Source organism: Corvus moneduloides, chromosome 13 (genome assembly GCF_009650955.1).
Source record: "Corvus moneduloides isolate bCorMon1 chromosome 13, bCorMon1.pri, whole genome shotgun sequence".
Lineage (NCBI taxonomy): Eukaryota > Metazoa > Chordata > Aves > Passeriformes > Corvidae > Corvus > Corvus moneduloides.
The window spans coordinates 12,868,595-12,882,242 of NC_045488.1; the positions used below are offsets into that span (position 1 = coordinate 12,868,595).

The 13,648-nt window shown below is 61.1% G+C and overlaps 2 protein-coding genes across 7 annotated transcripts; both read left to right on the forward strand.

Annotated features, from left to right (window-relative positions):
• The first annotated feature begins 42 nt into the window (after positions 1-42).
• Positions 43-7,519, forward strand: VPS33B (VPS33B late endosome and lysosome associated). 2 transcript variants are annotated; one of them, XM_032122295.1, is made up of 23 exons: positions 117-212; positions 376-456; positions 540-601; positions 757-806; positions 1,022-1,089; positions 1,310-1,355; positions 1,668-1,762; positions 2,100-2,204; positions 2,528-2,624; positions 2,755-2,832; positions 3,126-3,199; positions 4,112-4,198; positions 4,282-4,372; positions 4,557-4,631; positions 4,941-5,005; positions 5,073-5,127; positions 5,209-5,255; positions 5,627-5,759; positions 6,025-6,098; positions 6,620-6,721; positions 6,897-6,972; positions 7,045-7,161; positions 7,387-7,466. In XM_032122295.1, the coding sequence occupies exons 1-23, from the start codon at positions 117-119 to the stop codon at positions 7,464-7,466; spliced, it is 1,854 nt and encodes a 617-aa protein (XP_031978186.1). The 2 variants fall into 2 exon arrangements, with proteins under 2 accessions (XP_031978185.1, XP_031978186.1); XM_032122294.1 differs by having other exon boundaries at positions 43-212; positions 6,897-7,161; positions 7,387-7,519.
• On the forward strand, positions 7,517-13,469 carry PRC1 (protein regulator of cytokinesis 1). 5 transcript variants are annotated; one of them, XM_032122299.1, is made up of 14 exons: positions 7,517-7,535; positions 8,137-8,269; positions 8,591-8,713; positions 9,062-9,295; positions 9,372-9,542; positions 9,752-9,901; positions 10,131-10,278; positions 10,364-10,500; positions 10,746-10,841; positions 10,958-11,104; positions 11,460-11,570; positions 11,751-11,861; positions 12,454-12,639; positions 13,252-13,469. In XM_032122299.1, exons 2-14 carry the CDS (start codon positions 8,180-8,182, stop codon positions 13,324-13,326), a joined length of 1,779 nt encoding a protein of 592 aa, XP_031978190.1. In that variant the 5' UTR covers positions 7,517-7,535; positions 8,137-8,179; the 3' UTR covers positions 13,327-13,469. The 5 variants fall into 5 exon arrangements, with proteins under 5 accessions (XP_031978190.1, XP_031978192.1, XP_031978189.1 ...); XM_032122301.1 differs by lacking the exon at positions 7,517-7,535 and adding an exon at positions 7,851-7,959; XM_032122298.1 differs by lacking the exon at positions 7,517-7,535 and adding an exon at positions 7,871-7,959 and having other exon boundaries at positions 12,454-12,603.
• Positions 13,470-13,648: the final 179 nt, after the last annotated feature.

Sequence of the window (13,648 nt, forward strand, 5' to 3'; positions counted from 1 at the left end):
GCGCACAGCTCCGCGTCCCTGCCTCGCCGTAGTTCCGCGCGCGTCCGCCGCCGCGGGGTTCCGGCCGCGCCGCGGTTCCGCGCTCGGGCGTTCCTGGTGCCGGCCCGGCCCCCGCCATGGCCCTCGCCGGGCGACGCGACGCGCCCGAACCGCCGGACTTCGGGATCCTGAAGCGGCTGGCGCGAGACCAGCTCGTCTACCTGCTGGAGCAGGTCCGGGGGCCACCCGGGACAGGGGTCCTGCACGGGGGCGGGCATGGGGAATCGGTGGGATCGGTATCGGCTCTGGGGTTGGGGGTCGGGAGTCGGGGCCGGCCCGGGAGGGGCCTGGCACGGAGCAGCCGCTGGGTGCTGGCTCACGCCCTCTTGCCCGCAGCTCCCCGGGAAGAAGGACCTGTTCATCGAGGCCGACCTGATGAGCCCCCTGGACCGCATCGCGAACGTGTCTATCCTGAAGGTACCGCGGGGTCTGGTCGGGCGGCCCCGGCCGCCCCTGCCCGCCGCCACCGCCCGCGCCGAACCCGCGCCCTGTCCCCGCAGCAGCACGACGTGGACAAGCTGTACAAGGTGGAGACGCGGCCGGCCCCCGGCGCCAGCGACCAGTGAGTGCCCCGGCGCCCAGGCTGCCTGCGTGCCTCTCCCGGCTCAGAACGCGTCTGTGCAGGACCTGCTGGTGCCCGAGCACAGCTTTGGACAGAAGGGTCCGGGGCAGGCAGGGACGGGTACGAGGAGCCCCTCTCTCCCCTCTGTGGTGCAGGTTCTGCTTCCTGGTGAGGCCACGAGTGAGGACGATGAGGTTCATTGCCGGTGAGTGCGGCCCCAGGGGCAGGTGCCCCTCACCTGGGTGCGGTGCTCTGGGCACCGCTGTGCGTAGGCCCGAGAGGGGCTCCCGGCGAGTCCCGCTCCCGGCGTTTCACTTGTGCCTGGGGTGGTCGGGCTCTGTGAGCCGAGGGACCACGGGCCGAGGGAGCCGTGCCTGGCAGGGTGGGCAGCTGTGCAGGGTTTGTGCGGGGTGTTCACAGATATTGTCAACGCTGACAAGATGTCAGGAAGGAGCAGGAAATACAAGATCATCTTCAGCCCCCAGAAGGTCAGTGGAACCCACGGTGCTGCCCGTTCCCCTGTCATTCTGTGCCTGCCCAGCCTTTGCACCCTCCACCTTTTCTATAGGCACTGAAAATTCTTTGTTTCTAACCCAGAAAAGTTTAAATAAACCCAAGTGTTGTGACACCTGGGAAGGAGCTGGGCCCCTCCAGAGCTTTTCCTGCTAAGAGCTTGCCTGGCCCTGAGGGTCTCCCCTTCCCTTCCAGTTCTATGCTTGCGAGATGGTGCTGGAGGAAGAGGGGGTCTTTGGTGGTGAGTGGAGCTGCACTGCTGGCTCGGGGTAGCTGACACTGCATGATCCCATTTAAATCCCAGTGCTGGGATCCCTGTGTGGGCAGAGACAGGAAGGTGGGCAGGGGACACGGGTTCTCTCGAGGCTGGCTTGTGGGCAGATGTGTGCCTGTCACAGCATTGGCCCCTCTCTTCTGCCTGAGGAGAGGAGAGAGGATCCTGCCACCCATCCTGTCTGGAGCTCCACAAGCCCTGTTTTGGGGCTGCTGTGTTTCTTGGGGCTCTTCCTGCCCAGGGCTGCATAACTGTCCCCTGTCCCTGTCCCAAACACAGATGTCACCTGCGATGAGTGGTCCTTCTACCTGCTGCCCCTGGATGAAGACATCATCAGCATGGAGCTGCCCGAGTTCTTCCGCGACTACTTTCTGGTCAGTGGGACACTGCAGGGGGGTGACAGCCCATCCTATCCCCTGTGCCTCACTGGGGCTGGGGACAAGGTGCTGTTCGGAGAGGAGGTGTGTGACATCCTGCTCAGCCCCTCAGCCTGCACTGCAGGCACCATCTGCTCCCCAGGGGCAGTTCCTGTTGGGGAGTGGCAGCTTGCCCCCGAGCTGGTGCCTCTGCTCCTGGCTGAGCAGCTTTGGGGCATCCCATTGTGTTCCTCCTAGGAGCTCCCAGCACAGGGCCCACTCCGTCCCCAGCCCAATCCCCTGCCGTGGCAGACCTTCTCAGCCAGCTGCCCACACTCACTCCTTCATCCTGCAGGAGGGAGATCACCGCTGGATCAACCCCGTTGCCAGAGCCCTGCAGTTGCTGAACTCTCTTTATGGCCCTTTTGGAAAAACTTACGGCATTGGCCGCTGTGCTAAGGTATGGCTGGCACTAGGGCTCCCTTGGGTCCCCATCAGGGGTGTGGCTTGCAGGGACCTGGACCCCATCAGCCATGTGACAGCACGTCACCACAGAGGTGTCACTGCGCTATGCCTCCTCCTGGGCAGGTTTTCAGGGGGTCCCATATGCCAAAGTGGGCAGCAGAGGGGCAGCTGCTGCTCGCTGGGGTGTGGTGGAGCCCCCCGTGCCCTGCAGGGGGGAGGATTTGTGCCTGGCCTTGGTTGTGAGCCCCACAGCGTGCCAGGGCCCTTGGTGGGAGCCTGGGGCTGCTCCCCCACCCTGGCAGCCTCTGCCCCTCACAGATGAGCTACGAGCTGTGGCGGGACTTGGAGGAAGAGAGTGAGAGCGAAGGCCAGGGCAGGAAGCCTGAGATTGGACACGTCTTCCTCATGGACAGAGGTGGGCTGAGGCAAGGGCAGCGGCTGGAAGGGAGCGGTTTGGGCAGCAGGTCTCCCAGAGGGGCAGGGAAAGCCTGTGTTGGGGTGGCTGGAGGACTGTGAGGGCAGCCTGGCTCTGTCTCTCTTGGCAGACACAGACTATGTGACAGCACTCTGCTCCCAAGTGGTCTACGAGGGGCTCGTGGACGACACCTTCCGCATCAAGTGTGGTAGGCGACAGGGCAGCACAGGGCTCTGCACTCACAGCGGGGCACAATGGGGCTCTGCACACACCTGGCCAGCGCCTGCAGGGTTTGTGCCTGGCATTGTCAGGCACAGCGCTGTTCCCACAGGAACAGTCCCAGTGTGAGGTGCTGCTGGAGGTCATCCACAGGGACAGTCCTCACTTTGACCAAGACACTGGGCTGGCATCCCCTGTCTCTCCTGCCTCTTACAGAGAGGCTTCTGCATGTGGGAATGTTGCTGTGTCTGGGACAAAGCAGCTCTTCACTTTTCCCTGCAGGCAGTGTGGATTTTGGGCCAGATGTCACCTCTTCTGACAAGAGTATTAAGGTGCTGCTCAATTCCCAGGACAAAGTGAGTCCTCACAAGCCTCGGGGGAGTCCCCTTGGTGGGAGGAGGCAGAGTGGACCATTCCCTTCCCCTAAGCTTGAGCAGGAGTGGCTGGGGACTGCTGGGCCCCCAGAGCATGGGTTTAGGCACAGAGACCAGAGAAACCTGCTCTGCAGGTGCAGCTCCATTTCTGAACCTGTCAGAGTCCCTGCATGCAGGACTGTGTCCCAAATGAGCGTTGTAAGGTCGCTTAAGGAATCACCAGCAAAGGTATCTGCAGAAACAGGTTTAATATAAAAGCTGTAGCATGACAAAATTCGTTGGCAAAGTTTTAAATGGTTAAAGCACACAGATGAAAAGCAAACAAAAATTACAAATCAGTCAATACAAACCAAAATCAACCCAAAAATATCTATGTGGAGGTGGAGGTGGGGAATATGGGGGGAATCAAAAGGATAGGAAAGGGTAAGGATAGAAAGTAATACGGAAGACTCTCTTGTTGAGTCACAAGGTTCATAGTAATTTTCCATCCTGGCCACAACTCAGGTTGATATCTAACTATGGAATTTGATAATGAAAATATTATTCCATTTGGGTTTTTATTCAGGTTACAAAAATAAGTTTCCCAGGCTGTTCATTAAAAACCAGGAGCTCATTAGACAGTACTAGTTCCTGGGAAGAAAGAGTGTTTCTGCTAAGCTGGGGAGGAGCTCAGCCCAGGTACTATTCATCAAGGCTGATCCCTGAGGAGCATTTCTCAGGTCATGGTGTGGCCTGGGTCAGAGGGATGCACCAACACAGGTTGCTGTGCCATCAGCCAGTGTTTTGGGGTGTGTGGCCAAAGTGCTGTGCAGGTTACTGGGGAGCATTGGCCCTGGGGTCTGTGTCTCCAGGGCTGCAGCTGGCTGGGCCCTGGTAGCTGTGGTGCTTCCACAGGTGTTCAGCCAGATTCGGAATGAGCACTTCTCCAGCGTGTTTGGCTTCCTGAGCCAGAAGTCACGGAACCTGCAGGCGCAGTACGACGTGAGTGTCACCCTGGCGTGTGGGATGCCTGCAGCACTGTCCCTCGCAGCTAGGCTGCCACCCCCGTGCTCTCCCTCCCACAGCGGCGCCGGGGCATGGACATCAAGCAGATGAAGGACTTTGTGTCCCAGGAGCTGAAGGGACTGAAGCAGGAGCATCGCCTGCTGAGCCTGCGTAGGAGCCTGAGGGGAGGGAGGGGCCCTCGGGTGTACTGCAAGTGCTGGAGCACCGGGGAAAGCAGGGGGCTGGGGGGCCCTGGATGTGCCCAGGAGGGGCAGGGCAGGGGCTGTTGATGTGTGCCAACAGTGCCTGCAGAGCCCTTTCCCGTCCAAAGCTGCTGTGTCTCTTGCTTGTGTAGATATTGGTGCCTGTGAGTCTATCATGAAGAAGAAAACCAAGCAGGACTTCCAAGAGACCATCAAGGCTGAGCACTGTGAGTGCTGCTCCATGCCCTGTGTGTGCCTGCCCCTGTCTCAGTCTGACCCATGGCCTCGCTTGCCCCAGGCCCAGGCAGCCTCACACCTGGGTGTTCCCTGTGTGGCCACCGTCCTCCCAGTCCTTTGTTTTGGGGGTGTCTCAAGATCCTGAGAAGGGTCAGGTCGCACCCTCTGAGGGAGAATGTCTGCTGGGGTGGGGGCCCATTCCCTGGGGCTTTGGACGGGCAGCTGAGCCCAGAGGCCAGACCCCAGCTCGGTGGGCTGGCAAGAGCCCTGGGGTGATGCTGCCTGTGCCCCTGTCACAGCACTGCTGGAGGGCTTTGATGTCCGTGAGAGCACCAGCTTCATCGAAGAGCACATTGACCGGCAGGTGAGACCATGGGGATGCCTGCTCCGGCTGCCCTGTCCTGCCCCAGCTAAGCCCCTGCTCCCCACAGGTGTCCCCCATCGAGAGCCTGCGCCTCATGTGCCTCCTGTCCATCACAGAAAATGGTGAGTGCCCAGCTGTGCTGGGCCAGAGCAGTGGCACTGAGCCCCAGCCCTGGCACAGAGCTCACCTGGTGCTCCCCACAGGTCTCATCCCCAAGGACTACCGCTCCCTGAAAACCCAGTACCTGCAGGTGAGGGGCCCAGGGAGTCACTGCAGGCAAGAGCTGTGTCAGATAGGGGTTCCCCTCCCTGTGGTTCTGGCCACGAGGCGCTGGGCAGCAGCACTCCTGGGGATGGGCTCTGCCTCCACAGACTCTTCATCAGTGACAGCACACCCAGGCTGTCTCTGCAGGATAGACCCTGCCTCCACAGGCTCCACTTGAGCCCCACTTGAGCCCCTCTACAGGCTCCACTTGAGCCCCACTTGAGCCCCTCTATCTGCCCCTGCCTGTGCTTGCCAGGGGGCTCTGAGCAACCTGTGCCTCGCTGCAGGGGGGACACCCTGTCTGCTTCGCATGCTCGCATGTGGGGCTCCACACTCATCTGGCTGCCCCGTTCACAGAGCTACGGGCCCGAGCACTTGCTGACCTTCCACAACCTCAAGCGCATCGGGCTGCTGACGGAGCAGTCAGCTGGGGAGACCCTGACAGCCGTGGAGAGCAAAGTCAGCAAGCTGGTCACAGACCGTGCTGCAGGTGAGCCAGCCCACTGCCCCATGTCCCTGGGAGCTGCTGCCTCAGATCTGGCTGGAAGCACATGGCAAACCTGTGGGCTGCAAGCACCAAGTGTGTCTCCAGCAGTGGTGCTGCAGGCAGTGCAGTGGGCTCTGCTGTGGGGACACCAGGGCTAGCAGCCACCACAGCCGTTCTCCAGAGCACACAGCTCTGCACATCTCTGCCAGCCTGCGTTTGGGATCCAGACAGAACCTTTTAAGATGTTTCTCCTTGTCATGTTTTCCAGGAAAGATCACAGATGCGTTTAATTCTTTGGCCAGGAAGAGTAATTTCCGAGCCATAAGCAAGAAGCTGGGGTTGGTACGTTCTCGAGGGGTGCTGGCTGGCTGCAGTGCCTACAGAGCAGAGAGCTCTGCTTAGCCTGTGCCCGTGCCCAGGCTGCAGGCTCCGCACTTGAGGGGGACACAGCTCAGGGCCAGAGCTGCTGCAGCTGCTCCAGGCAGCCTGCAGGCTTCTCCCCAGGGCTGGGGGCCATTGCCAGCTTCCCACTCTGCCCAGACCCTGCGCCCTGTGAGTGTGGTGCGGGGCTGGGGCTTTCCTTGTCCCCTTCAGACACAGCAGTGGCACTGGGCAGGCAGCCCTGTGCCTTCCATCCTGAGGCAATGAGGGGTCCCAGGGTGCTGGCGAGGTGACCTTTCTTCCCCTGGCCCTCACTGCACAGCCCACCCAGGCCATGGGATGCTGGCTCTGGTGTGGTGGGGCAGGAGGTGGGGACAGAGCCATGCTCCAAGCATCTGTCCCTCCTCACCCCTGCACCTCTGAGTGGGGGTGAGGCCCCAGGCAGCCTGGTCCTGTACCTCTGGTGTCACCTGTCACTGCAGATCCCTCGGCTGGATGGCGAGTATGACCTCAAAATGCCTCGGGACATGGCGTATGTTTTTGGTGGGGCCTATGTGCCCCTGAGCTGCAAGATCATCGAGCAGGTGAGCTCATCTGCTGCTGGAGAGAACTGGGCACATCCCCTCAAGCCCCTGCCTCCTTTTGGGGAGTCCAGCAGGGGTTCCTCTGCCCAGGGCTAGGGCTGATGGTGTTCATCTACTGCTCTGAGCCTCCTGAGCAGTGCCCAGCACCCAGCCAGACACCCCACCTGTCCCTTAGGTGCTGGAGCGCCGGGACTGGCAGGGCCTGGAGGAAGTCGTGCGACTGCTCAATGGCAACGAGTTCTCTGTCTCAGGTGGTGGTAGGGGCAGGCTGGGGGCGGTGGGGCTGGCAGCGGGCATATCCTACAGCACTCTTCCCTATCCAGACAGCGCTGTGGAGGACAACCCTGCCTGGGAGTCCCAACGTATTGTCCTTGCTGTCTTCCTGGGGGGCTGCACCTTCTCTGAAATTGCTGCACTCCGCTTCCTGGGGAAGGAGAGAGGTAGGAGTGGCTTGGGGAGGGTAGGGAGCAGGCAGGAGCCTGGGGATGCTGCCATTGCAGCATGCAGCCAAGCAGGGTCTGTGCTCAGGAACCAGCACAGGCTGAAGCCCCTGGGGAAGGGGGTGGCAAGGTACACAGCTCTCCTGGAAAATGGGCGCGGACAGGGCTGGGAGTGTCAGTGCTGCCCCACAGCACGGCTGGGGCACCGACGGGCCTTTCCTACAGGGTGCAAGTTCATCTTCCTGACCACGGCCATCACCAACAGCGCCCGCATGATGGAGGCCATGATTGAGGCCAAGGCCTGAGCCCCGGAGCGGGCCGAGGGAACCCTGCCAGTAAACATCTCTGCTGACAACGACCCGGCCTAGGGCTGTGTGTGTGAGGGTGGGCGCTGGCGGGAGCGCTACCCCGGGGACAGCGGCCCAGCGTTGAGGCGGCGGACGCGGCGGGCCGGGCGGGCTCCCGGTGCAGCCCTCAGCGCATGCGCGGGGACGCGCAGGCACCGCCCGGGGCGGGGTCACGGGGCCGCTGGCAGCTCGGGAGTGCGCGGCGGCGCCGTTAGACGCGGCGGGGCGGTGGCGGTCTCGCTCCGGATTGGCTGGAAGCGCCGAAGGCTCTCCACTGCCATTGGCTGGGGGGCGGCTTGGGGCGGGGCGGAGGCGCGGGCGGGCGAAGGGGTGCAGCCTTGGTGGCGGTTGTGGGCGGGGCCGCGGTGACGCGGCAGCCAATCAGCGCGGCCGGGAGGGGAGTTCGAATCGGCGGAGCGGCGGCAGCGCAGCGCGGGGCGATGAGGAAAAGGTGCGGGAACGGGGGAACCGGGGGGAACCGGGAACCGGGGCTGGGGGGCACGGCTGGCCGAAAGTGCCGGGACTGCTGGGAACCGGGGCAGGAGGTCACGGTGGGACGGGCGGCGGATGGGGGGGCTCTCGGGTCCCGAGACTGTCCTTGGCCGCTGACGGCCCGCGGTGCTCTCAGCGAGGTGCTGGCGGCCGAGGCCGCGTCCTGCCTGAATCGGGCCATGGCGGCGCTGCGGGACATTTGGGAGGAGATCGGTATTCCCGAGGAGCAGCGCCTGGAGCGCACTGACGTCGTCAAGAAGCACATCAAGGTGAGGGGCGGGGCGGGGGGTCACCGGATCTTCTGTTGAGCCGCGTACCTGCTGCAGCGGGAGCCCGCGACCCGAGCAGCTCGGAGTGAGCTCACCCAGGACTGCTCTCTCGGGTCTGCCGGGAGCCCTGCCCAGCTGTTACCACGCCTCTGCCCTTGCCCTGTGCAGCCCCGTCTCACTGGGCTCCCCACGCTGCCCACACCTCACTCGGGCCCAGCCGTGGTCTCAAGCGGTGGTCCTGCTGCCCTGCCCACTCTCCCTGCACGTCCCCTGCTCACTCTCCATTCCCACACCCTGCCTCTAACTACACTTGTGCTGCAGAGTCTCCTGGACATGATGGTGGCAGAGGAGGAAAGCCTGAAGGAACGTCTCCTGAAGAGCATCGCCCTGTGTCGGAAGGAGCTGGACACCCTGTGCAGGGAGCTCCAGCTGGGCCCCTTTGAGGTGAGGTGTGGAATCCTGGGATCCTGCTGGCAGCAGTGCTGCTGCCTGGCCTCTGCCTCGGGGTCTCGAGAGGCCAGAGCTCACAAGGCAAATATCTATCCAAAACTGCTTTTTCGGGTGCTTGGTAGAGCCAGGGGATTTGTGGCCTCTCACAGGCCAGGCACTGGTAGGTGGTTGTGTGGTGTTCTCTAGCACCTTGTTTTGTGTGTTGCTGGTGTTCTTGCACCTTCCTGGGGAACATCTTGCTCAGACCCAGGCCTGGTGCCCCCAGTGTTTGTATAAAAAGCCTAAAGCCTGAGTCGGCTGTGGGAGAAGTGTGGAACAGAGCTGATTTCTGGCCTCTTGCAGACAGAGGAGGAAAGTACCATCCTACAGATGGAGAAGAACCTGCGCACGCGTGTGGAGGTGCTACAGAAGCAGAAGCGGGACCGGAAGCAGGAGCTGAAGGCCCTGCAGGAACAGGACCGAGACCTGTGTGACATCCTGTGCACAACTCTGTTCAGCATCGACACTGAGAGTGTGCCCAGCCTGGAGGACTTGGACCGCTACCGGCGCCATGTGGCCTCCCTCAACACCCTGAAGGTGAGCGTGGAGGGTGAGGGGGTCGCTGAGAGGCCCGCAAGGGGCCCCTGGTTCCTGACACTGCCCTCACCCCCAGGAGCAAAGGTGGGAAGAATTTGTCAGCAACAAGCGTCAGATCATTCTGCTCATGGAGGAGCTGGACCACACCCCGGACACTAGCTTCGAGCGGGACGTGGTGTGTGAGGATGAGGAGGCATTCTGCCTGTCCAAGGACAACATCGTGGCCCTCCAGAACCTGCTGCAGCAGGTATGTCATGCTCTGAGGCAGTGCTGGGGGCTGCTGTGTGTGCTGGCAGCAGCTGCCACCACGATGTCAGAGCAACTGCTAGGTTTTGAGCAAGGCTGCGTGTTAGAACACCCTTTTCAAGGGGCTGAGATCTCGTGTGCCAAGCGTGCGGCTTTGCGGGTGCAGCAGAGCCAAAGGCTGCGCTGACCCCCTGCTCCCCCTCCCTCCAGCTGGAAGCCCGGCGGGCCCTGAACGAGGCTGTGTGCACGGAGCTGCGCACCAGGATCGTCGCGCTCTGGGAGAGGCTGCAGATCCCGGAGGAGGAGAGAGAGTCCTCAGCCGTGCACCTGGCTGGCTCCAGAGTCAAAACTAGGAGAGCTGTAAGAGCCCTGTTGCGCTCGTGGTGGGAGGGCTGGGGGCAGAAGCTCCTGGGGATCTCATGCTCCTGTTTGCTCAGTAAGGGGTGAGGCGAGCAGGCCAAATTCTGCCAAACACCTGCCTGGAGGCTGGTGCTGGCAGCTGCCTCATTCTAGAGAGCGGCTCATGCAGAAGATGAATCCCTTTCTCCTCCCTCTTCCTCCCTGACCTGTGTTCTGGTCCTGGGGATAGTTGCAGCTGGAAGTGGACCATCTGGAGGAGCTGAAGCTGCAGAACATGAAATCCGTGATCCATGCAATCCGGGCAGAGCTGGCTGATTACTGGGACAAATGCTTCTACAGCCAGGAGCAGAGGGAAGGCTTCAGCCCCTTCTACGATGGTGGGTGCTGGCTGGCCAGGCAGTTTTGGGGGAGGGATCCCAGGGGTTCCAGCACCCCCCTGAGCTGGCTGTTGTGCCCTTCCAGAGGATTACACAGAGACACTGCTCGAGCTGCACGATGCTGAGGTGGGCAAGATGAAGATCTACTATGAAACACACAAAGATCTGTTTGAGGCTGTTCAGAAGTGGGAGGAGAACTGGAAGCTGTTCCTGGAGCTGGAGGTATTGTCCAGGCAGGAACATGCCAGGTCATGGATCAGTGTACACCTCTGCTCCCATGGGCAGAGTGCTCTGGGAAGGAGCAGGGGAGCGCTGGGAAGTCATGGTGGGCCAGTGCAGGGATGGGGTGCTGTGTTTTGAGTATTGGGGTGTTGGTGCAGGGCTGGCTTCTCTGGGGCCTTCACCACGTGAGGCTGAGGGCATTGGGTGGTGTGTTTGTGTCTCTCATGACCCCCTTTCTCTACCAGAGCAAAGCAACTGACCCCGGTCGCTTCAACAATCGCGGAGGAAACCTGCTGAAGGAGGAGAAGCAGCGAGCAAAGCTGCAGAAGACGCTGTCTAGAGTAGGTCCAGCTTTGGGGAAGGACCTGTGGTCCCACTGACAGAGGAAAAGGGATTCTTGGGTGTGGGGACACCTGCATTCAGCGCAGCCTCTACACTGCTCTCATGTCCTGATCAGCTGCAGGAGGAGCTGGAGAAAAAGGTCCAGACCTGGGAGCAGGAGTTCAAGGGAGCTTTCCTGGTGAAGGGGCAGCAGTTCATGGAGTATGTGTCAGAGCAGTGGCAGCTGTACCGTCTAGAGAAGGAGAAGGAGAAGCAGGAGCGGGTGAGTACAGAGCTGAGCATGTTGGCTTCTGCCTGGGAGTGTCCCTGGCTCTTGCCTAAGAATGCGAGCCTAGGGATGTGCCTGCTGGGCCCCGGGCTCTGCATGCTCATTCCCAGCCTGGAAGTGGCAGGCAGTGGGGCTGGTGCCCATTGCTGTCACACCCATGTGGGCCGAGCCCCTTTCTGGCCCAGAAAAGTGCCAGAGGTGACACTTGGCTCTGGATGCCTGTAAATCTGATGAAATTCCTGCCGTGTGGCTGTGCCAGGCTGTCAGCAGGGCAGTGCCCACTGCCAGTGTCACACAGATGCACCAGCTTCGTGGTGCTCTGGTGTGTAAGTGCAGGTGTCTCCCACAGCACCTGAAGAAGAGCCGGCAAATGGAGACGGAGATGCTGTATGGCAGCACCCCACGGACACCCATTAAGCGGCGCATGCTCAGCCCCCACACACCTGCCAAAGTAAGCAAGGTAAAATGTCCCTGCAGAGCAGTGTGGTGGCCTGGGGTCCTGCCTGGAGCTGAGCTCTCCCTGGGCTGGAGCATGGCCTTGTGCTGGCCTCGGCCTCGTGGGGATGTGTGGGGAGAGATCAGGGTGCTGCAACCCCATGGGAGGATGTCCTGTGTGATGTGTGCTCTGCTATCTCCTCAGCTCCATGGCACCTCCATCGCCAGTGCCACCCCCAACAGCACTGTTCGCTCAGCCTTTGGGGGTACCATCTCCCACTCGCCCACATCTCGGCTGCCACCCTCTGGGAAGAAGGTGAGGGGCCTTGGGGGAGTCCCTGCCCGGGGCTGGGCTGGAAGGGATGGGTGAGCTGAGATGGTGCAGCTCTTCTTGCTGTCACCCCATGGTTCGCTGCCTCCCCTGCTGAGCTTGTGCGGGACAGAAGCCCCTGTTTGTCCACAGTCTGCTCTGTGGGGCTACTGCCATCCTGCTGGGGTGTTGCTGACCGCTGACCCGAGGGAGGAGGAGGGTGCCAGAAAATCTTCCTCCAGCCCAGATTTCTAGTGTACTCCTGTTCCTTAGTGCTGAGCCTGCAGCTTGGGGGACCTTCAAAATGTGTGTGTGCTGCTGGACAGGGCCTGAGCATCCTGGTCTAGTGAGTGGCATCCCCGCCCATGGCACGGGGGTGGAACAAGATGGGCTTTAAAGTCCCTTCCTACCCAAATCATTCCAGGATTCTTTGATTCTATGCCATATGTTTCAGGGGCCAGAATTGGACCCTGGAGTCTGGAGAGCTCCTGGAGCCTGACACTGCTCTGGCTCCACACAGCAATGGGTAGTGAAGCTGCTGCAGCTCTCCTGCCTCTGCTCAATTCCTGCATCCCATAACTGTCACCTCTGCCCACAGTTCGGCCGGGCTCGGACCCCCAGCCGCGCGGCAGCGAAGCCCCCCCGACCCAGGCTGAGGGAGCGGAACAAGGAAAACATGGCCCAGCTGGATGGAACCACCCTGAGCGGTGGGTGCACCCCCACAGCCCCTGCCCAGCGTAACCACAGCGTTAGTTCTGTTGCCAGCACCTATTCTGAGTTTGCGGTAATTCACCTCTTCTAACCCCCCCCTCCCCTCACTGCACAGCACAAAACCTTTGCTCCCTCCTCTCCAAGCACCCCATGGGGCTGTGTCCCCCCGCTGTGTCCCTGCACAGCACCCCGTGTCCTCTCACAGGGTGGCTGCTCCTGCCCCTGCCTGTGACTCCCCATGGAGAATTTCAGAGTTGGAGGCGGAGGGCCCTGAGCAGCCACTGGGGACAGACCACCAGCCCAGAGGACAGGCTGCAGTCAGGGACACACCTGTGCAGGGACAGACCCAAGGCAGAGCCCTGGAGGAGGGAGTGAGCAGAGGCTGCCAGTGGATGGGGCTTTCCTCTCTTGGGGGGGACCCTGTGGGGCCTTGGACAGCCTCTGTCCTCCCATCATGCTGGGCTGAGCCTGAGACTTACCACTGTATGACACTACCAAAAACTTCTTATACATTTTAGTAAACAAAGGCATTTATGTTCATTGGGTACAAGTTACATAGTTCAAATGAATTTGCATTTCATCTCCTTTTGGCAGCCTGGCTTGCCCTTTCTCTGTCCCCCCTGAACTGTGCGGCAGCAGCCCCCTCCCTTCCCTCAGCCCCCTCTCCCACTTCTTGTTTCCACAGCGCGAACTTTCAAAGGCTTCCAACTTTGAAAGCACCACTCATGTCCTCAACTCCACCACCAACAATGCCGCGTGATGAATCCCTGTGCTGGCAGCTCTGCATGGCCTGCAGCATCTCCTGCTCCAGGATAACCCTCCTCTTGGTTGCCGCTTTAGAAATGTGCTTTTATTTAAAAAATTTTTCTAGATGATGTGAATAAAGTCCCTGTACAGCCCCCACCTCTGAGTGGATTTGCTGGGGTCCCCGGAGGGGGGGAAGGCGATGGAAGGGCTGGGGCAACCCCCAATCTCAGGGTGTGGCTCTGGGGAGTCCCAGCCAATCAGGAACAGAGCTGCAGCTTCTTTGGCCAATCAAGTCCAGCAGCTCCAATCTGCATCCTGATTGGCCAAGTAAGCTG

Excerpts from the sequence above, each read along its gene's own strand:
- VPS33B (XM_032122294.1), top strand. The coding sequence starts at position 117 with ATGGCCCTCGCCGGGCGACGCGACGCGCCCGAACCGCCGGACTTCGGG. Across the intron at positions 213-375 it reads TCGTCTACCTGCTGGAGCAG|CTCCCCGGGAAGAAGGACCT; the intron begins GTCCGGGGGCCA and ends TCTTGCCCGCAG. Across the intron at positions 4,373-4,556 it reads GCATCGCCTGCTGAGCCTGC|ATATTGGTGCCTGTGAGTCT; the intron begins GTAGGAGCCTGA and ends TTGCTTGTGTAG.
- PRC1 (XM_032122301.1), top strand. Across the intron at positions 8,270-8,590 it reads TCGTCAAGAAGCACATCAAG|AGTCTCCTGGACATGATGGT; the intron begins GTGAGGGGCGGG and ends CTTGTGCTGCAG. Across the intron at positions 8,714-9,061 it reads TCCAGCTGGGCCCCTTTGAG|ACAGAGGAGGAAAGTACCAT; the intron begins GTGAGGTGTGGA and ends GGCCTCTTGCAG.